The sequence below is a fragment of the Spermophilus citellus genome, assembly GCF_964194105.1.
Source record: "Spermophilus citellus genome assembly, chromosome: 17".
NCBI classification, from domain to species: Eukaryota; Metazoa; Chordata; class Mammalia; order Rodentia; family Sciuridae; genus Spermophilus; species Spermophilus citellus.
The window spans coordinates 73,055,516-73,078,005 of NC_138199.1; the positions used below are offsets into that span (position 1 = coordinate 73,055,516).

Here is a 22,490-nt window from a genome sequence, read left to right on the forward strand (position 1 = left end):
CATGCGTGCCAAGCCCCGCCCCTACTCGCGCCACTTCAGACCCTGGGCACTGGCCGGATCAGCGCATGCGCGCAGGTGAAACGAAGTCGGGGTGGGGTGGAGAAGGCTGGGGGTCGCGGGCGATAGCTAGCGCTGCTACGTCCGGGTTGTGGACTCCGAACGATCTCGGATCTAGAGTCTGGATCGAAGGATGAGATACCCTGGATACGACTCGGTGAGAGACGTGACGTGAAGGGGTTTGGCAAGACCCGAGACCCTACTTGGAGAGCCCCCCTCCTCTATGTCCCACCCCTTCCGGGACTCCCTCTGCGACCTCCGCCCGCGACCAGAGTCAGTGAGCCGCCTGACTCTGCTGCCTGGAGCAATGATGACACCTAGCGGACAGTGACTAGGCGGCCCCGGTGGCGGCGATGGGGACCCCAGCCTCGAGGAGGTGCTATTGGAGGGCTGGGGTGGCGCTTCAGCACCAGCATGGGCCGGACAGCGCCTCCCACCCTGAGGCCCTCGAAACTCAGTTTTGGAGCTCCTCGGAAGGGATCCAATGGCAGACCCTGAAGGGATCTCGAACTTCTCCGGACCGCTCCCGACAGACCCAGGTGGCCTCCAGTTAGCAAAACTGCAATCCGGGAACCCACTGTTATCCCCTGTCTAAAATCCTTTTCCCTCCTTGCCCAGCCCGGGGGAGGGAGTGGAGGGTCCCACATCTGTTCATACTACAGTCCCTGAGGCCAGTTCAAGTTTTACTAGAGAGGGCCCCCCGAAGAGGACTTGGGACAGGACTGAAAAGCTGCGCATCCACTTGCAAGTTAAACAGTCGCCGGAAAAGAGGTACACGTGTGTGGGTCGGCGCTAGGACCCAGGACACCAGGAAGGGGGAAAGCCGGTGTGTTGGCGGGGTACGGGAGGAGCCCGGCTCGGAGCCGCCGGCGCTAGGGCGGCGCGGAGTTCCGGCGGTGGGCGGGGCATGGGCGGCGCGCGCTTCCGCAGATGAGGCCCGATGGAGCCCGAGCCCGAGCACGGGGGCGTGGAGGTTCCCGCGGGGCGCGTGCTCAGGTGCCGCACGAGGGTCCGGGGGCGCGGGGTGAGCGGCCGGTAGGGAGAGGGGGCCGGGCCCGGCAGGGTGGCCTGGAGCTCGGCGCCGACCCCCTGTCTCTTTGTCCCCCAGTGCCGCGGAGCTCCTGGCTGCCCGCTCGCGGTCCCAGAAGCTGCCCCAGCGGTCGCATGGCCCCAAGGACTTCCTTCCCGACCGCTCGGCGACTCAGGCGGAGCGGCTGCGCCTGTGTCGCGAAGAGCTCTGGCAGCTGCTGGCCGAGGAGCGCGTGGAGCGCCTGTGAGGGGGCTGGGCCGGGGTGGGGGGCGGCTGGGCGGCGCGGCCAGACCCCGCCGGGGTGTCTGGGGGACTGAGACGGACCCCTCCCTACTCCTCGCCAGGGGCAGCTTGGTGGCAGCTGAGTGGAGGCCGGAAGAGGGTTTCGTGGAGTTGAAGTCCCCTGCGGTGAGCGGCCGGGCTCAGTGACGGTCACCCGTCGCTGCCCTCCTAGTGATGTAGGACGGAAGAGGCTGGACACCCAAGGAATTTTCAGGAAGCAGATTTATTGGCTGCAGGGTCTAGAGGAGCTATTGCCCCTGGAAATTCTTGGAACTTTATACCCACGGTGGGGGAGGGACTTGAAGGATTATATTTTTGTAGGAGTCTAAAAGTATTATTATTATTTTTTTAGTTCACAAAAAAAAGTGCTTTTGCCCGATTTTTTTAGATTAGTCTCAGTGTTACGGTGTGTGCAAGAATTATAGACCACCATGCTTATTGAGCCAAACTGAAAAGGGAAAAAATGTCCTTTAGTGAACAAGCCAGACAAGCGACTGGGAGCAGGCTAAGGCCTCAAAGAACTTCCAGCACTTAGATTTTGGAAGCACAGAGTTTATAGAGGCAAAACCCACAAAAACAACAAAGACAGTTGAGACAGATGTAGTTCGGAAAGACAGATATTTTGATTACATGAGAGAATTGTTTTGAGTATACATTTCAGCGTTATTTTTGTTATACATCAGGGCCATAGTCAGGGCTGTGGAAAGGTCCTAATGTACTGTAGTCGACATAGATACAGCTGTCAGGAGGCTGTAAAGAAAACATTTTAAGCAAGCATAAAATGGATTCAGGCCAGAACAAAATGGTGTTACCTTGGTTCTTTTAATTTCAAGAGTTTTGCAAGTTTTACTACAAAAGCAGAAGTAACATCATCAAGTCTGTGGCCAAACTTAGCTTTTTGAAAGACAGCAATTTAGTCCTCACAAAAAACTCACATTGAGTTTTTTTTTTTTTAAGAAATTTTTGCTGATATTCTGTTAGTAAGAACAGTTACGATGAGGGTCTCTGGAGAAGCTTAATTAAGATTCTTGGTGGAGGCAGGGGTGTCACTATACTAGTTCATTTGTGACTCTTGCTCTGGGTCCCTTACAGGGTAAATTCTGGCAGACCATGGGCTTCTCAGAACAGGGCCAGCAGCGGCTTCACCCCGAAGAGGCTTTGTATCTGCTGGAGTGTGTGAGTGCAGTCCCAGGAGAGTCCCCATAGGACCAAGGAATGGGAAGGACTTGTTTTTATTGAAGTGAAAGCATACACAACATTTCCAGTGAACTTGTAATTGGGCTTGTTAGACAGGGAGGCAGGAATTCTGTGCAGGGAGCAGGGATTCCTGTTCAAATTGGGGTGCCTTCTCACTTTGCTGGTTGTTCATATTCTTGCTGAGATGCTGGGAGGTGGTGGTGGGAATATAGCACAAGGAGCTGCCCCTGGCTGTGGCACTGCAGGAAGGGTGCACAGCTGAACTGTGGTCCCCATTTCCAGGGCTCTATTCAGCTCTTCCACCAAGACCTGCCACTGTCTATCCAGGAGGCCTACCAGCTGTTGCTGTCTGGGGATACTGTGAATTTCCTGCAGTACCAGGTAATTGTCATATCCCCCCTCCCACCACCACTACCAGGAGCCTCCATTCATTAAGTCAGTGAGTTGTGACAAGTACCATTAAAGTGTCAGGAATAGTTAGTGTCACATGCTGGGGTGGCTACAAGATAGACAAGGACTGCGTTGTCACAGGGCTCACATTTTAATGGTGGCAATCAGATAATAAAATAAGCAAATGAATATTATCTTTACAGAGAACAAGATGCTAGATAGAAGATGAAGTAGAGGAGAAGTGGTAGAGTCTGGGATATTTGTTTAGGTAAGAGAAGGTAGGTTGTGGATGAGGTGGGATATCAGTAAATGAAAAGAAATAGACGAATCTCAGAAATTGTGGAGAAAGAATGGATAGGACTTTGCCAATGCATTGGATTTTTGATTTGAGGATAGAGGAGAATTAAGGATTATTCATTGGTCATGAACCAGTGGTTGAGTGGTAATATCATTTGCTGGCTGGGAAGACCCAGGGAGGAACAGATTCCAGATGAGACCACAAAGAGCTTGTTTCAGAAAAGTTAATTTTAAGGTGCTTCTTGGACATCCATCCATATCAAACAAACAATTGGATACATAAGCTTGGAGTCTTGGTAGAAGTCAAGGCGAGACATAAATGTGGATATCATAAGCACATGGGTGGTATGTAAGCCATGGGTCTATAGGGGAGTGCATCCAGAGGGCTGGGTCTGAGACTTGGAACTTACCATATTGGGGAGGTTAGGGGGAATATAGGACCAGAAGTTAAGGAGTGTCTGGTGACAAAGGAGAAAAACAAGTGGGATCACTGAAGCGAAGAGAAGGTCCTTAAAGGAGGAAATGGTCAGATCAAGTGATGGGAGACATTTCCTGATATATCCCTCTGATATGGATGAGGGACACAAGGATAAACGTGGCTTTTTACTAGGGACTGTTTCCACTCAGGACTATGGAGAGGTGGGGATTGAGGAGATAACTACCACCTTCTCCCAATTTTTTGTCCAAACTTAGTATCAAAACATTCTAGGGCATAGTTCTTCTGGTCCATCACTGTTGGCTTTTTGGGATTTGTGTTTATGCTGCCATGAGTGGTGGCACACTCCTGTAATCTCGGTGATTCAGGAGGCTAAGATGGATTACAAGTTCGAGGCTAGCCTCAGCAACTTAGTGAGACCCTGTATTAAAAATAAAGAACTGGGGATGTAGCTCAGTTGTAAAGTGCCCCTGGGTTTAATCCCTAACACCACAAAAAAATAAAAATAAAATTGCCAAATGTCATTTGTGCCCAGAATAAGAGAACAGAAATTCAGAAACAGATCATACTTTGGGGATGGCATTTATAATGCATGTGGTCCCAGTAGTCCTAGGGTTTGGGAATGTACAGGAGAAGCAAGGGGGGGACATCTTGTGGGGTGTGCAGGAGGAGCAAATGGGGAACAGCTTGTGTCTGGGGAACTATTGGTGGTTTTTTTTTTTAATATTTATTTTTTTAGTTATCGGAGGACACATCTTTGTTGGTATGTGGTGCTGAGGCTCGAACCCGGGCCGCACGCATGCCAGACAAGCGTGCTACCACTTGAGCCACATCCCCAGCCCACTATTGGTGTTTTTAAGAATGAAAATCTGAACTTTTTTTTTTTTTTCCTGTTGAGGTCTTCAGCCACCTGAAGAGACTGGGCTATGTAGTTCGACGATTCCAACCGAGGTAAGTCCCTATCCCTTTCTTATTCATTCTCATCTTGGGACCTGGATGCTTAACCCTAGGTAGAAAGTGGCCTTTTTTTACCTGGAACCTTTGGCTGGAATGCAGCTCCCTGGACATAGACCATGGATCTGGGCTTGAAGTACTTTGTAGGGAGGCATATGGGGACAGATCCCATCATTGCATTTTCTAGTAGGTTATCAAATCAAGACCCAGCTGCAGATGAGGACTAAATACTTGCCGCTCGTTGTGAACATTGAGATACAAACAGGCACAGCCTTTATTTTCTAAAAGTGGGATCTATATTAGAGAAATAGTCATGGCTGTGCATAGAAGTTCCTTTGTGAGAACATTCATGCTTTCATTCAGCAATATTATTGACCACTTAACTGGTGTCAGGCCCTGCACTTGTTGCTGAGGAACAACAGATCCAAATGCTGCCCCACACAACTTGTTTTTAGTGTGGAGTGTACACAAAACACCATCACTTTACAAAATCAGAAACAGCCTAAGAGCTGCTTATCTATTTAAGCAGTGTTGTTCTTATAGAACTTTCTGTGGTGATGAAAACTTCCACATCTGTGTTGTCTAATTTATGTGGCTTGTGCAATTCTGGGACTGAAATTTTAATTTCATTTCATTTTAATTGATTGAAGTTTAACAGACACTTGAAATAGTGGCTGCTGTATCAAACATCGGGAGAAGTAAAAACATTCATGGCAGGGCCAGGCACTATGGTGCACATCTGTAATCCCACCAACTCTGGACCCTGAGGCAGGAGGATTACAAGTTCAAGGCCAGCCTCAGCAATTTAGCAAAGCCCTAAACAACTTAGGAAGACCCTGTCTCAAAAAATAAAAATGGCCGGGGAAGTAGCTCAGTAGCTCAGAATGCCCTGGGTTCAATCCCCAATGGGGGAGAGGGGGGAAACATGGCAGGGAAGAATACTATACTATAGTGATAAGGGACTGAGTCCATAATATATGATTGAGTGGGGAGAAATAAGGGGATTACAAAGTAGTGTGTTAGTACAATGCCATTTTTTATGAGAAAAAGACATAGAGGGACTAGTCAGTATTCACATGTGTGTACATATATACATAAGAAAAAATGTTTTAATTTTATCTTTGTTTTTCTGATTTTTCAAGTTTTCTAGTTCCTCTTGGTTTTCCTCATCAGTGATTAATCATTTGTTTAAATTTATCATACCCTGGGTTTTATTCACACCAGGCACGTTCTACAACTGAGCTGTGTCCCATTCTGATTAATCACATTATTGCTGGCTCTTCAGTGAGTCTCTGCTTAGATGTGTCATTGGTGATATCCAGAGCCTAGGCAAAGGCACATAATGGCCCCTGTGGCTGTCCCCACGTATCTTTCATGCAAGTCTGCTCAGAGCCTTACTCTTAGGTATGGCTCTGACCTTAGCGCTGACTTGTCCTCTTGGCCAGTTCCTCATGAACTCCACCAGGAGCACCAGTGTAGGGAAGTCGATCTATTGCCTACCTGCTGTTCATTCTTACTCCATAGCTCCGTCCTGTCCCCTTATGAGAGGCAGCTAAACTTGGATGGCTGTGCCCAGCGCCTGGAGGACGGGACTGGCAAGAGGAAGAGGAATACCAGCTCTGAGTAATGCCCCCCACTGTGGCCACAAGCTGGGAGTGTTGGTGGCTGGGACTTTGAAGAATGCATGGGCTTGGGCAGTTCTCACATAGACCCAGGGAGACAGCAGAAGACCTGTCTTCCTCAGCTCACATGGGTGTGTGCACCTTGGCAGTCAGGAGCTAATGTGTTGCTTTTTCTCCCATGTCCTTCAGGTGTGTTAATAAAAAAGTCACGGCCCTGAAGACTTCCCTGCCATCCACGAGCCTGGCAGCCTCCAGCCCACCTGACTGCAACCAAAATAGCCAATGCCCAGTTGAGAAACCCCAGGAGCCAAGCCCTGCAAAAGGCCCAGGGGTCACCTTTCCATTTCTGGGTTCCCTGGAGCCCTGCCCTAGTCTGACCAGACAGAGTGTGGGGTATGACCGAGAAAGTGGCAAGGTAGAGAATGGAATCAAGGGAGCTCGTAAGCCTCGCTGGAACTTTGAGCAGATCTCCTTCCCCAACATGGCTTTGGATGGTCGCTACACCTTCCTGTCTGCCCCAGCCCCAGAGTTGCTTCCAGCCAACGTCATTGGGCGGGAGATAGATGCTGAATCCTGGTGTCAGAAGCTGAACCAGCGGAAGGAGAAGCTTTCCCAATGGGACCAGGAAAAAGCAGAGGCCTGGCAGTTCCAGGACATAAACATAGACCCTGAGGTGCAATCTTGCTCCAGCTGGCGGGAATACAAGGAGCTGCTGCAGAGGCGAGACATGCAGAAGAGTCAGAGCTACCCCCGACACCTGTGGAGTCAGCCCATCACCCCCTTGCTGAGTCCAGGACAGGTGGACTCCCCAGGTACCTCTTCATCCTGCCATATCTCTGCAGGCCACTGGTAGCTGAAAATCATGACTTTGAAAGGGTCATGGATTGACCAGTGCTGGATGAAGCTTAATATGTGAGAGGAGACAGCTGTTGGGTAGAATGGAACCTGTGAGGACCGAACCTATGAGGACAGTCAGTTCTGTAGACTTGAATAGCAGTGCCCACAGGGGAAGGTTTAGCCATTGTGAGTCGGTCCAGGGAGGTGAGAGGTGTGAAACTGCACGTGCATCCTTAAAACTATAAACAAGAGAATATCAGTGACTTTGACACTTACTAGCTGTGGTCTCCTCCCCTCCAAACCTGTTAGTTTGAACATGGAAGTGTTATCTTGGCTAAATTAAAGGATAACTACTGTCCTTGGTTTTAAGCACAGGGAACTAGCAGGGTAAAAATTGCCCAAGCTAAATGTAGTAACAAATTCAGAACTACTAAAAATCATCATAGGGACATGGTAGGTTGTAGGTGACTAGATTCAGGTCACCAAATCAGTTAGAATTGAATTTCAAGTAACAATAACTAATTTTTGCCACTGGGCCTGGCAATTACACTATTAATTATAGCTACTCAGGCTGAGGCATGAGAATCGCAAGTTCCAACTCAGCCTGCGCAACTTAGCAAGATTGTGTTTCAAAATAAAAAGGGCCGGGGGTGTAGCTCAGTGGCAGAGTGCCCCTAAGTTCAAACTCCAGTATAGCAAAAACAAAAACAAATGTAACTTTTCAGTATGTTGCAAATATTACACAGGACATACTATACTAAAGAAATTTTGGTAAATCTGGCAACTCTAAACTAGATAGCAGATTTAGCAATGTGAAGGGAGTGGATATAAAGTTGATTCCCCTCCCATCTCTCCAACACCTTGTTTTCACTGCTCTGTAGCCCTGGTCCTTCAGCATATCTCCGTGCTGCAGACAACACACCTAGCTGATGGAGGTGCCGGGTAAGTTTCCAAGTGGTGCCTGTCTTCGTAATTATATCAGCTGCTAGGTGAAGTGACAGCTGGGATTTGGCTCCTAGGGTTGGTTGTGAGCTAGAGGATGCCTTTTGGGACCCTTTCCCACATGCTTTAGCTCCTAACAACAGCTAATGTTCATTTGTGTCAAGGGGAGTGGGAAGAATGACAGGTGGGGTTTATCTCAAAGATTTGAAGCCCCCCACCTCCTTTTTTTTTTTTTTTGGGTGGTGCTGAGGATTAAACCCAGGGCTTTGTGCATGTGAGGCAAACACTCTACCAACTGAGCTATATCCCCAACCCCAGCCCTGAAGCTCCTCTCTTTTAAGTGGTACCTTACAGCTTCAGTTCCCCTGGACAAGGCTGCTTCCTGGAATTGGTGATGGGAAAAGGGTGTGGTGGAAAGGAAATGTGGGAAAAAGAGTCTTTGTCCTAAGGTTTCTCACTCTATTCTCCAGGCTGCTGAAGAAGTCCGGAGGCTTGGAGATCAGTTTTGATGTTTACCAGGCTGACGCTGTGGCCTCATTCCGAAAGAATAACCCTGGCAAACCCTATGTCCGGATGTGCATTAGTGGGTATGATATGAGCAAGCACCACCCCTGGGCTACTGCCAGTTGTCCTGAGAACCATATGGACTTTCTCTCCCCTATTCTCTCCTGGGCCAATCCCTGAGAAGAACCTGAGGTCCAGCGAAGTTAAGCGATATGTATGAGGCAACACAGCCAGTTAGTGCCATAGGAGCTCAAGCTTCTCAACCCTTGGTTCCTCGTTGTTAGCATTCTTGGGTAGTCTCTCTTATGCCACTTTAGTCATGAGCTCACCCAGCAGAAGGGATGTGGATTGGGCTGAGTGGTGAGAACCTGGCCCTTCTAACTCCCTTACCCTACTAGAGTACTGGGTGTCTCTTGGAGAACTTATCAGAGCCATGTCATTTGGAGACAGGAGAGCTCAAGGGTTCCCAACTGTCTTCCCTGAGAGCCTCAGAGGAGCTGGTATCTTGGGGCTTAGTGGTGGGATAAGGCCTAGTCTCAGTCTAACCCTTATACCTACAGATTTGATGAGCCTGTCCCAGACCTCTGCAGCCTCAAGCAATTGTCCTACCAGAGTGGGGATGTCCCACTAATCTTTGCCCTGGTGGATCATGGTGACATCTCCTTCTACAGCTTCAGGGACTTCACACTGCCTGGGGATCTGGAGCACTGACTACAGCTCTGAAGGTGTTGGAACCTGCTCTGGGAGACCTGAACTGTTTGCTCTCAGGGACTATCTCAGCTGCCTCCTGTACTTAAAGACTCTGTCCTGTAGGGGCCAGTGTGTGCCTTGGCCCTGGGTGTCTGATACTTGCAGGAAAGTAAAACCCTGCCCCATATCATTACCCCCTTGCTTGGGCTCTGCAGCTTCCTAGTCTCAGGCCTGAGAGTGCTGCCTTCAGTGACCCCCTTGGAACTCAGGACTAGATTTCAGAGGCCCAGGAGGTGGGACAGAAGAGAGGACTCTGTGCCTTTAACAAGAGGGTGCCTGTTTCGCCGCCATAGAGCCAAAGCCATTAAAAATAGATCTTTTTTTTCTGCTATGGCTGGATATACTGGACCACCTCCACCCTCTATTTTACCCACTTACGTGATGTGCCTCCTTGCCTGCGCTGAAGGCAGGACAGCGACTTCAAAACTTTCCACGAGCTTGCACTGACAGAAGGCTTGGGAAGTTGCAGGTCTCCTGTAAGGTACTCCAAGAAGGGAAGCTAGCGCTCTATTGTTTCTTCCCTTAGCGTAGCCCAGTCGGGGGTATAAAGGTGGCCAGGAGGCGCCATGTCCGTGTGGCCTGAATCCCAGTCACTCAGTGACCACAGCAGCTGTGCGTGGTTAGCGCCCCAGGCCCCAGCCCCCTTCCATACCCGCCCCTCGTCATTCTAACACCCTCCCTTGCTTGAACTAAAAACTGATCTTTGTGACTGTCCCTCCACAGTAATAGAAGAGGGGAGCTAGCCCCAGGAGAAGGCGCTTGCTGCCACGCCCTCATCTCTTTACAACCCTACACGTGGGACCTGAAACCAAGTTCTGGGTTTGCCAGTCACTGTCCCCGCCCAGCGCTCTGGAGGACTGGCGGGCTGTTCCCCTTCCTTGACAGATCCGGGCGAGTAGAGGGAGGGATGGCTTCCTCCAGGAGTTGAACCTGGGAGGCGGCCGGAGACTGCCTGGGGGTTCCAGGAACTATTTCCTCCTCTTGGAGGCGGCGGGACACTGGGCGCGGCCTGTCGTCCTTCGGTCAGGTGAGAGCAGGTGAGAGCAAGGGCGGGCCGGCAGCGCCTCGTGCATATTCACGCAGGCTGCGACCCCGCCCCTGCGCTCCTGGGGCTGCGGATTGGCCGGAGCGTGGTCCCCGCCCTCGAGGGCGCCGGGCTGCACCCGCGCCCCGTCGGCGCAGGGCAGCGGGGGCGGGGCCGGCCGGGCCCGGGGGCGGGCCGCTGGGGCCCGGCGCTCAGGGTTCCGCGGGCCCTGCCGGCTCGCCCTTTATGTAAATAGCGGCAGCTCCGCCCCCGGCTCCGCGCTGGAGGTGAGCAGGAAGGAGACGGCCGCCCAGCTAACAGCCCGTGGGCCCGCGCGGCAGATCCAGCGGAGCCGGCGGCGGGCGCCAAGGGACGCCGAGGCCTCGGGCAGGCGCCGTCCTGGGGTTCCAGGTGAGGTGCGGGCTGGGACCTACCTGGCCCGCCCCGCCCCTTTGCGGCGCCTCGGGGCGGGGAGGAGGAGGAAGGCCGAGACCCCTGGGCTTCTTGGGCTTACGGGCGGTAGGCTGCGCCTAGGTCCGCTGCCCGTCCTTGTCCTTGTGGTGTAGCTCCACTGGGAGAAAGACACCTGTAGAAAGTGCCGCTGGGAACTCTGTGCCTGACCCGCCCCCGATTACCAAACTTGGTATTTGGGTTTGCACAATAGTGTTGGCTTTCGGGAGCGTGGAAACAGGTGCCCGGCCGGACTGGGTATGGGAACACCACGGGCAGGGACGGAGTCCCCGAGCCACACGTGCAAGGCCTGGCTGGGGAGGCCCGCGACGCGGGTCTCCTGTGACCCTGTCTCCGCGAGCTGGGGCTGGAGCGCGTTACCTTGCGGCTTAGCCCCTACCCTGCCATCTGGGCTCTCTCCTTGTCGGCCCTTTGTGCCTCCTAATCCCCGGACGCAGGAAGCCCGCGGGAGGGACTTCGATCTCCGGCCCTTTTTCTACCCTAGGCGGCTTTGGACACCTTTAGGCAACGGTGTTGAAACTCAGTCTGAGGGGTGGGGGAGTTGCGCTGTTAGACTTGATGAAGAGTGGAAAATTCTTGCCCCCAAAAAGTGTGTCTTGGTTTGCTCCTACTGGACGGTTGGTGGAGACACTGGGCCTTGATTGTGGGAAGACCTGACTGTAACCAGGGCACCCGCCGTGTGGCTCTTGGAGGCGTTCACCTGAGACAGGTGAACTTTGGGGGAGGAGGCTGGGACTTAGACTCAGTACTCTTTCCCTTGGGGTTCATATGTTATGGCCTGTTGCCTTCACCTGGGCACTGTGGACACTGCAAGAGTATGTAACTCAGGATTCTGCAGAAGAAACTCTAAGCAGGGAGGGCATGGGTGTGTCAGAGTGAAAAACGCAGGTGAGAAGAAGAGGATTGCTACAGAACAGTGCTGTGCTGGCACACCCAGGAGAAGCCAAGATCAGAACTGGCTTTTGAGGAAGATTGGGTCTGTAAACTGGGATTTCAGGAGGCCTGAGAAGGCAGACATGAAAAGCTTTTTTATTTTATGGACCTTGAATCTGAGTGTAGTTTCCTAAGTCATCACAGAGCTTGCTTGAGGCAGTCAGGACTCAAACCCAGCTTCTGGCTTTGACCAGATAGTGGTTCTCTTCTCTGAAGTTAGCCTGGAACAGTCCCTTTGAGGGCCCTTGAACAGTGTTTCTAGGATCTGGGGTTATTCTGCATCTGAAAGGGAACCGAATTTCTCCTTGGGTGGCAGATTAGTGTAATTTTAATTATATTAAAGTAACAGTGAGTTTTTAATAGACCACAATATTAAAAGAAGAAAGGGTTGATAGTCTGGGATAACCTCTGTTCATTTAAAAACAGAAAAGGGAATCAGGGCTCACAGTGAAACAAATGAAAGAATTTAGAAAGGGTAAAGTAATGCAGAAAAAGATTCTTCTTTCCTGATGGTCCTTTGGCAGTCGATGTTCATTAAGATTTTTAGTGTCAAACACAAGTGGTTTTGAATCATGCTTTGTCAAGTTCTTGTTGTGTGACCTTAGCTCAGTCACTTAACCATGTCAAGCCTTGTTTTTGCAGATGTTGCTGACAAGGTGAATATATGAGCATGTGTGGCCTGCTGCATAGTAGGCACCCAAGGACTAGGACCTCATTGCTTCCCCAGGAAGTATAAAAAGTGTCAGTCACTCACAGGCCTTTGAGTAGACACCTGGACCTCTTGGAAGTACCTAATGGATTGAGGGAATTTGTTTCTCTGTCCAGAAATCAGCCGAGGGACCATGATTTTGTGGTCTTTTAAAAAGTCTCTGGAGGTCAGAACTGTTTCTCTGAGATACTTTTCAGGAATTGGGCAGGGGCCTCTCCTCACCTGACATTCTGTTCCCGTTGCTCCTCTTATTTCCCTTGCTCCTTAGGTGAGCCAGGAGTGAGGGTTGATGGAGGGTCTTTCCTGAGTGCAAAGTCTAATCTGTTTTGCTCCCGCAGGCCTGGAGGGCTCCCGCTGTGCACTCTCTATATCCTATTGGGGGTGGAAGGAGGCGGGGCAGCACATTCCTGTGCTGCTCTGTGGTCCTTAAGGAGATTGGAAATTCCATAGTGCTCCCTTCCAACCTCACTCAGGGAGGAGGTGTCCTCTCCTGCCAGGCTTTCTGGCCCCTGGACTCTCCTTCTGGGAGGGAAAGTGATACATGGAAAATGAAAGCTTGAACCCTCTGCCATCAGCCTGTGACCTCCTACTATCCACTGGGACACCTGAACATCCCTAACAAGAGCCTCCAGGAGCAGCATGGGAGACTGAGCTGTATGGTCTTTCCAGATGAATCAGGAGCAGCCAGTGAGATACCAGAGTTGGGGGCCAGAGTGGAGGCCCACAAGGCCAGGGTGGCTTCTCTGGCTGGCTATTTGGAGCACACTGGTGGCCTGGACTTGGGAATTCTCAGTACTCAGCTCTGAGAGGCCCTCTTATCTCACTTGGGCAGTAATGCTGTTGGGGCTCTTCCTGGCTGAGGCATGCCAGATAGGCTTGGCAACTTTGTTTTCCTCTGCCCAGGTGCAGTGTGCAGGGAGAAACAGGGTACAGCGTAGAAGATGGTGTTCCCCAGGGAGAGGGGGACCCTGCTTACTGTACCCAGCTCTGGATCCCAGGGAGCTCCCCACTTGCTGTGCCCTGTGGTTACCTCCTGGGGTGGCTTTTGCTCCTTGCCCTGCCTCAGAGGAAACTGATTCTTTGAAGAGTCACCCCACTCCTTCCCCTTCCCAGGAACTATGATGAATTCTTGAGTAGGAGAGGCTTCTTTGGGTGTGGGGACAGGGAACCTGCAAGGTACCTGACTCTACCCTTCAGGAATTCGGCAGAGACTAGAGCCATTTCTTGAGGCACCTGACTCAGTGTTCCCAGGGTTTGACAAAAGGGACATCAGGCACAGATCTATTTGGCTCTAGTAAATAGTGCTGATATTTAATAATAAAAAATCTGGGATTCTCCTTTCAAAGGAGCTTGGTGTCTTGGAGTATTGGTCCAAGGCAGTAACCACCAAGATATCTCTAGCAGGGTACCTTGATGACATCCACATGGCCCTGACCTTGACACAGGTCTTGAGAACATGGTAAGGGTAGTTTTCTGAGGACCTATAGGTCCCACCTTAGTGTTCTTTGGAGTCGATGACTGGAGAAGACCTGGTTGATTCTGTGCTGTCCAGCTGTTTATTCATTGATTTAACAGGTATTTAGCGGTGCTTGTTGAGGGCCCAACATTGTTCTAGATACTGGGATGAAATCCTTAAAATGTCTCTGTCATCATGGAACTTTCTAGAGCGGGGCACATGTGTAACAGAAAATAAAGATAAGTAATAAATAACACAATAATTGGTGATATAAGTTGTGGGTTAAAAGAGCTAGAGCAGGGGCTGGGATTCCCCATGGTGGTGGGTTGCAGCTTTAAAAGGTAGTCAGGCTGAATCTCAGCAGGAAGGGGACATTTGAGCAAAGACTTGGAGATGAGAGAGTTCTTGAAATAAAATAATTTGAATGCCTTCCATGAGTTGCTGGGGATTAAACTGTGGCACAGTCCCTCCGTTCTGCAGCTGACATCTCCTGGCAGTTCCTTGAAACAGCTGTTCAAGTTTCAGGGCAGGTAGGAGGCCCTAGGATGGGGCTGGACTGTATGGGCTGAACAGTCCACCCACCCCAACCCCCAGCAAGTTGTCTGCTTCTCCGATGGTTTTGCTTCTTCTAGCATTTGGCCACATCTAACTGGCCTATAGTCTGGTGTAGGATGACAGAGGGGGCTGAAGCTGCCACATGGGAATGTGTGCATTCCCACCTCCTGCCCCACTCATGGGCCCAGGAAGGATAATGGAGGAAAGTCTTCAGGAGGAACCTGGGCCCAGTGGGAGAACTCTCTCAGGGTTGTGGGATGGATAGGATTGTAGCTCCATAGGTGGACAGAGATGGGGTTGGAGGCTGACGCCATCCAGCCTACTTGTGTCCCAGGAGAGCTGCTGGAAATGAATAGAGGATTCTGGACTCAGATCAGACTTCAAGCTGCAACTTGGATTCACTGGGGGCTTGATGCCACCTTGAATCAATTATTTCATAAGTTATTGGAAGAATTAAATGAGATGCCTGAATCCCAGCAGCTTGGGAGGCTGAGGCAGGAGGATTTCAAGTTCAAGGCCAGCCTCAGCAACTTATCGAGGCTGTAAGACATTTAATGAAACCCTGTCTCAAAATCAAAAAAGCAAAAATTGCTGGAGATGTAGCTCAGTGGTAAAGCACCCCTGGATTCAATCCCCAGTACAAGAAAGAAAGAAAGGAAGGAAGGAAGGAAGGAAGGAAGAAAGAAAGAAAAAAGAAAATGCATGGGAATCGTCTAAAGTAGTATCTGGTCATAGTGCTCAGTGATTTTTATTTCGTAAGACATTAGTGAACAGTTAATCTGGTCCCTTCACCTGCGCCTGTGTTCTCCATGTAGGTGTGATTCAGCCCAGGTTTCCTTGCTGCTGGGAGATTGGGTTTTTCAAGGGAACATGGACCCTAGCAAAGCGGCTATGGGCATCTGAGTAGGCAGGGACAGAAACTGAGCAGTCAGCAGCTGCCCCAGTGGCTTACAGCCCTGCCCTGCCACTCCCGTCAATAGGAGGTGCAGGGGTGTTCTCACATCCGCCAAACAGGAGGCCAAAGCCACACACAGACCTCACACAGGATGTCGGGGAAGCAAGGGCAGCTTCTTGATTAGTAACAGGCTGTGGGGAGCCTGAGCAAAGGGGAGAAGAGGGGAGGGTTTGTAATTCTATGTGGTGCATTCCTAGAGAGCAGGAGGGTGATGCTGGGTGTGGCTCCGGGGAGAGGGAGTCTGCTCTCCCATGGGCCAACCCAGGAGTCTTGAATTCCACCTTGGTTGTGGACTTCCTTGGGAGATCAACTGAAATTCCTGGGCTGTCAAGGGTCCTTCTGGGGTGCTGGATCGTCCCACACCTCTAGGACAGTTCAGCCTGACAACACCTTGGGATCATAGGGGCAGATTAGCTCAGGTACACTAACAGTGCCATCAGGGAGTAGCCAGGCGACCCATCCCTTCCTTCTTCCCTGGGGCACAGTCAGGTCTGCCCCTTAAAGCAAGGAGCCCAAGACAAACCCACCCTATGCAGTTATTCTCTCTGCCTCTGCTAGTCTTGGTGGGGAGGTTAACATGTGTCCCAGAGGTAACGTGGTGTCCAGGCAGAGGATGGGAAGGGAAGACAGGGTATGAATTTTCTAGCCTATCTCCAAGCAGAGGGCTCCCTCTTTTTTGCAGGTCATCAGAGTGTGGGAAGACCCAACCTAGACCCAGGAATGTTCTGCTGGCTGGTGGCAGTGAGGGGGTGATTGGAGCTTTGAGAAGAGAAGGCAAATGCTGGATCAGCTGTTTACAGGGAACTCTCAGGCTAATTCTACACACAAGGCACAGACTTGTGTAGGAAATAGATGGGGATCAACCCCAGGTCAGTGAATCTTTCCTAAGCCCTGGGTGCCTGGCCCTGTAGGAACAAAGGAGGAACATAGCTCAGAGGTTGGCCTGGTCATGGAAAGAACTTGTGATGTGCAGGGATGGAGCCCAAGGTTGGGTAATCTTTAGAAGCTGGGATGGAGAGGTATTTCTTCTTAGGAAGCCCCGTGTCAAAGTAGACTCCCCAGTGCCTGCCCTGTACCCTTCCTGGTGTTGAACCTGGGGATCTGGGGCTCCTCAGCCTGTGAGGCTCTGGAACTTGCTTCTTTTTCCACGTCCCTCTTAGTAGTTGGTTTCACCCACCTGAGTACCTGGCTTTCTTAGCTTTTGTACCTGTTCAGATTCTACATGTGGTGTCCCTCCCCATTCAGATAAACATGTGTGTCTGTGCCCTCAGACAGCTGAGTGATGCCACCAACAGAAGTTAGGCCCACTCTCACACCTGGCCACTGTCTGGGGCTTCATCCCTCTCCCATCTGATCCTCTTATCTACCCTGCAGAAGTGGCGGGAAACCATAAGAAAAGAATCACCACTAATCCCATAACCCTTGCAGAATGTAGTTTATATAGTTTACATATGAACCTTTTGTTCCCCCAGTACTGGATCTTGAACCCAGGGACACGCTATCACTGAGCTATATCCCTACCCCTATTTATTTTATTTTATTTTTTAAAGAGAGAGTGAGAGTGAGAGGAGAGAGAGAGAGAGAGATTTTAATATTTATTTATTTTAGTTTTCAGCGGACACAACATCTTTGTTTGTATGTGGTGCTGAGGATCGAACCCGGGCCGCACGCTTGCCAGTCGAGTGCGCTACCGCTTGAGCCACATCCCCAGCCCTTATTTTATTTTTTAATTTTGATACAAGGTCTTGCTAAGTGCTGGGAGTCTTGCTAAATTGCCAATCTGGCCTTGAATTTGTGATACTCCTGCCCCAGTCTCCCTAGTAGCTGGTATTCAGGTATGCACACCACACCCCACTGTATGTAAAATATTAAAGATAGACTCTACCTGGCTCACAGAAGCCTCGTACATAGGCTTCCTTCTCCCTGAAGGGTCATATGCCCTTTCCATTACAGCAATCCCTCTATCATGGGGCTGTGCACAGTTCACCTGTCCTGTGTCATTGGCCATTTAGGCCACTTCTCTATTTTCCCAGTAGCTTACTAAGGCTAGGGTAAATGTTTGTGGAGATTGATGGTGTTCCTATCCACAACAGGTGTTTCTTTTCTTTCTTTCCTTCTTTTTTTCTTTCTTTCTTTCTTTTTTTTTTTTTTTTTTTTTTTTTTGATTTTGAGACAGAATCTTACCAGGTCACCCAGGCTGGCCCCAAACTTGGACTACCATGTCCAGCTCCACACAGTTTTAAGGGATCATTTGAGCTCAAGGTGCCATTGAATGCAGGGGGAACACAGTGAGAATGGTCAGGACAGGTTCAGATGGATGACCTTTTGGACGGTAACTTGATGTGTTCCTGGAAAGGACAAGCAGCAGCTCAGAGACCACAGTGAGGGTATGTTGGGGAGGTAGGGCTGAGTAGGTGGGGCAGCCAGCACAGGGCCAAGTCGAGGGGATGTGGCTTGGAGCCGGGCTTGGCAGTCCACATAGGCCCCTGCTCAGTCCTGTCAGTGGCTCCCAGTGGGGTCAAACTGGAATTCCTCACTGTGTCTCTAGAGGCCCCACCTTTGACCCTCATCTCTCCCATGTCATTTGTGTGGGTCTCTCCGTGGCCCTGACTTGTCTTCATGCTCCTGGAATCTGCAAGCTTGCTCTGACCTGAGGCTTCACAACTGCTGCTCTGCTGCCCAAACCACTCTGCCTGCAAATCTTACTACAACCTAAGCTTCCTCCAGTTCAGAGAGCAGAGACTTTGCTTCTTCCACGTCCATTCATTCATTCAGCAGTTTAGGAGTGAGGCTCACCCTGTGCACTGAAGATGCTATAGTGAGAGAAGGGACAAAACTCACTGAGACAGCTGCCTCCTGCTTCCTGCTTCATGGTGGTACACTCCTATAATTCCAGCAGCTTGGGAGACTGAGGCAGGAGGATTGCAAATTTAAGGCCAGCTTCAGCAACTTAGTGAAGCCCTAAGCAACTTAGTGAGACCCTGTCTCATAAAAAATAAAAAAGGGGGACTAGGGATGAGGCTCAGTGGTTAAGTGCCTCTGAGTTCAATCCTCAGCACCCCCCACAAAAAATTCATCCTATTGAGTGACTTGTCTTCTTAAAAGTTACCCCTCCCATAACAGTGGCACCCCAAGACAAGGCCTGCTCTGTGCCAAGTGCTATGCCAGGCACTCTGCATTTGGCCCTGCTCCTTCTTTCAGAGGACCTGAGCAAGGTTGTTTGCTTTACGTTCCCTGGTCCTAGGAGTGGACTGAGCAGGCAGATTTATTCCACACCAGGCAGTATGGAAGCTGGGCCTGGCTTTCTGGGCTTCTCCACAGAATTTCCTTGTTTGGGGTGGGTGTCGTTGAGGGGCTGCCTGGAGGTCAGTTTAGCCAGGCCCAAACCTATCCCCCTCAAGAAGGGGGTGTGGTTTCCTGCCTTAACATGGGCAGTTTCTCTGTTGGGAGGCTACACTGAGGGCTAGGTGCTGGGCCTGCCCTGCTTTGGTTCTGGCTCTGGCTCTGGCTTCAGACCAGTGGGAGGTCCAGATACCATGGAATGAGCAGTGAGGCCATCCAGCCCTGCCTAACCAGATCTCATGAGCACCCTGGAAGTAGTGGCCAGGCTCCCAGCCTCAAACTGCTTGGTTGGTGCAGAGCTGCTGGCCAGAGGGAAGATGCCCAGTGTCCCTGCCTTTCAACTGCAGGGACATAATTGGGCATTTCCTCCCCTGCAGTAGCCAGCCTCCACTGCCTTCCAGGCCCTTTGATTGGGGAGTTAGCCAGACCTTGGGTCAGAGCTGAGTTCTGCCACTTCCTATTGGTGACCTTGGACAAGTCCCACAGCTCCGGTTCTTGTTTTCCTTATCTAAATGGGGACATTCCACTTCCTTTCAGGTAACTTCCTGCCAAGATGTTGAGTGAGCCACATTCACAAACTCAGATGAGGAGTGCAGAGGTGGTCAGGACATGTACCAGCACACCACCCAGGCTGATCAGATTCAGGGAGGGTTTTCTCCTCTGTATAATTTGCTTTTTCTACAATGCGTACAGATCACCTGAGCAAAAATTTTTTAAATGTAATGACAGTATCACACAGGGGGTCTAGTACAATGCCCATTGTGTGTCAGGTGCTTGGGGGGCATTTGGGTGGATGGCTGGGTGTTCTTCCCCTCCTCCTCCCTCCACCCACCCTTCACCTTTAAGCTGTGTGGGGTCCTTGGCACAGATGGCCCTGTGGCCTCTTGTCCCCTCCCTGGAGTCTGAGTACCTTCTCCTCCTCCAGGCAGTCACTCCCAGCTTCCTGGAGATTCTGACCCAATGACCTCGGCCCAGGGGTGGGAGAGCCAGCTCTCCTGGAGCCCAGGGCTAACACCCTCCCCCATGGCTGGGCTGGAATGTGCCGCAGCTCAGCTGTTTGTCCAGAGGCAGAGATCACTGCCTGAGTCTGTTTTCACTTCCAATCCCAGGAGCCCCCAAGGCTCTCATGTGTGTTCTCTGGCCTGCTGCGGGGCCTCAGATCAAGTGGGCACCAGGACTTTCCCAGCTGCCTGCACTCCCTCAGGAATGGGAGGCTTCGCTGCAGTCTGGTGCCCCCACACACCTCCCCCTTAGCCCCCACCGAGAGCAGTGGTCTTGTGGTTGTCTTGGAAAACTGGTCACAGGTGTTTGGTTTGGAGGTAACTGATCCTTTCACTTGTGCTGGGGGTAGGCTTCTGCCTTTGCAAGCCCTAGTTCCTGGCCAGAAAACCCCCAACTCTGACATGCATATTGCATGCTGTGAGGGGTTGCCTCTAAGAAGCCCCAGTTTTAGATCCATAAGGTTTTTTGATATGCAAAGTCCTGACCTGGTGCCCCCCTCCCACTGGGGATTGAACCCAGGACCTTGCACATTCCAGACAAGTTCTGTACTACTGAACTACATCCCCAGTCTCGTTTTTAATTTTTGTCACGTTAGAAGCCAAAACTTCCAGGCTTCGGCATCGAAACCCCCCTCCCCTGTGTGGACTATGCCCTCTGTCTGCCCTATTCAGAACACTTAGCACACTGAGCTGGCCTGTCTCTACCTGCCCTGCCCAGATCAAGCTTCTCTGGGTTAGGATCTGCTTGCCTTCCCTTTATAATCTAGTGAAATGAATGGTGCCATTTCCAGGGTGGGCCTGTGCCCCTATGTTCCCAGAGACAGGCCTTGGTGTCTTGTGGTCAGTAGGAGGCCCTGCTGCTGGAAGCCGGAAACTGGAACTTTCCCCTTCCCCCAAGGATAATCCAGAAATAGTTTCCTCTTGGGCTGGGAATGCTTTCTTTGGTGGGCGGATGGTTTGGGGGCTTTGAGCTGGTTTATTTATTAGGTGCAGATTTCTTTTCTGATTATGTTCCACTTGAGCCCCCGGGAAAAGGAGCCCTTCTGAGCCTGCCCCATCAGATCCCAGGGGAGCTGGAACTGGGAGAGCCACAGACAAGATGATGCAGAAATCAGCAGGAAGGCTGGGGTACCGCCTGCCACAGAGACCCTAGCAGCCCCCTGGGATTGGACCTGGGTCCCAAGCACCAGTGGCTGGACCAGCACCCCTGACTGAGCACATTGCCTTCTCCTCTCCACCAGGTCCTCATTACTGGGGCTAGTTGGAAAAAAACCAAGCAAGAGCCCCTTGAGAGCCTCCCTGAAATTAGAAGGATAGGTGGCTCAGGTGTGCTGGCCCCAGGTTGTCCTGCTGTGTTCTGGCCTGGAATTGCTCCAGGCCTCTCCCCAGTCCCTTAGAGCTCTGCTCTGTGGGTGGGAGGACAGCCTTTGCATTTCCTTCTTCCCACTGGCTCTGGAGGGTGGTTTGTGAAGTTTCCCTTTCTGGTCAGCCAAGTTTTATGGTTTTCAGAAAACAGGTTAACAATTAAACTAATTAACCTCGGGGCCTACTGGCCCTCCTTGTTCCTATAAAGCCAGGCTAAATGGCTTCTTCCCCCAGCTTCTGCTCCCATTATAAGCCTGGGCCACATTAGAGCATTAACCAGTCAGGAACAGGCTGGGGCCCCGGTCCCCAGGTCTCTCCCACTTCCCCTGGACCACACTGTGGATGAGCACAGGAAGCCACCACTGAAGCTGGGCTTGAGAGAGGCCTGAGGCAGCCAGGGCTCAGCATCCCCTTTGGTTTCTGCAGGTCTCAGGCAGGGGCCATAAACTAAGCAAGATGAGGCGGTTCCTAAGACCGGGACACGACCCTGCGAGGGAGAGGCTCAAGCGGGACCTTTTCCAGTTTAACAAGGTAAGTAAAGGGAAGCAGGAGACCTCGGTTCCTCCCAGGGCTGAGGCTGGGGCTGGGGTCAGGTTTCCTTCACCTGGTTGAAGGTGCTTACTGGGTACTGCCTAGAGGGCCCCCTTGGAAATCTGACTTTGGAAACAGTGTGGTTACAGGGCATTCCTGGGCAAGGGCAGTGGGATGCCGGGAGCTGGGATTCCTTGTCCTGGTCTCTTGCTGGCTGTGTGACCTCTGTGTCACTCCATCAAGCCTGAGTTTTCCCTCCTGTGAAATGGGCGTAAAACAGTCTGCCCTATCTACCTTGTCACAGGGCTGCCAAGGAAGCTTAGGAACAGAAAAAGATGAAAGGACATTGACCCAACTCTGCAAAGTATAATAATGTTCCTGGGATACCAGGGCCCTTGGGGCCCAGGAAGCACAGGCCATGGCTGTCCCCTTCATCCTCAAGTTGCCCCCAAAGAAAAACACAACTTTTCCTGAAGGCTGACCACCTGATTCCTTCTGGTGGGCTCCAGGTCTGTGTGAGAGAGAAGGGATGGTGAAGAGAATGAGCCAGATTTGGCTTTTGGATACCCCAATTTTGCTCCTAAGGCCCTGGAAGTTTCACAAGGCTTGTTCATGGGTGCTGAGAAGACCAGCTCCGGCCTGTAAACAGGAGGCTCTCCGCGTGGCTTAGCTCCTCACCAGTGCCACCTAGCAATCTGGAGCTGTTTGGGGGTAATTAGCCTTCTGCCCTCTGCTTTGATCTCTGCCCCCAGTGGCCTGCAGGGAGTACACCATGATGCTCTCCCTCAGGGTGGCTGACCCTCCAGGACATGCCCATAGGTGGAATTCTGGCTTTTTTTTTTTTTTTTTT

The 22,490-nt window shown here is 51.2% G+C and overlaps 2 protein-coding genes across 9 annotated transcripts in view; both read left to right on the plus strand.

Moving 5' to 3' along the window:
- Positions 1-43: 43 nt before the first annotated feature.
- On the plus strand, positions 44-9,622 carry TSEN54 (tRNA splicing endonuclease subunit 54). 4 transcript variants are annotated; one of them, XM_081272376.1, is made up of 11 exons: positions 44-828; positions 1,166-1,330; positions 1,432-1,495; positions 2,462-2,545; positions 2,849-2,947; positions 4,588-4,640; positions 6,168-6,266; positions 6,455-7,077; positions 7,984-8,044; positions 8,515-8,631; positions 9,109-9,622. In XM_081272376.1, the coding sequence occupies exons 4-11, from the start codon at positions 2,480-2,482 to the stop codon at positions 9,257-9,259; spliced, it is 1,269 nt and encodes a 422-aa protein (XP_081128502.1). In that variant the 5' UTR covers positions 44-828; positions 1,166-1,330; positions 1,432-1,495; positions 2,462-2,479; the 3' UTR covers positions 9,260-9,622. The 4 variants fall into 4 exon arrangements, with proteins under 4 accessions (XP_081128502.1, XP_081128499.1, XP_081128500.1 ...); XM_081272373.1 differs by lacking the exon at positions 44-828 and adding an exon at positions 899-1,053; XM_081272374.1 differs by lacking the exons at positions 44-828; positions 2,462-2,545 and adding an exon at positions 899-1,053.
- A 21-nt stretch (positions 9,623-9,643) lies between these two features.
- Positions 9,644-22,490, plus strand: part of LLGL2 (LLGL scribble cell polarity complex component 2) — a 39,156-nt gene continuing 26,309 nt past the window's right edge. For 2 of the 5 annotated variants that reach the window (XM_081272371.1, XM_081272370.1), the window contains exons 1-2: positions 21,536-21,640; positions 21,945-22,149. Coding sequence is in view for 3 of the 5 variants with exons in the window: in XM_081272369.1 (XP_081128495.1) it covers positions 21,566-21,640 (75 nt within the window). In the remaining 2 variants the exon portion in view is untranslated. The other 3 variants (XM_081272369.1, XM_081272372.1, XM_081272368.1) reach the window with 3 other exon arrangements.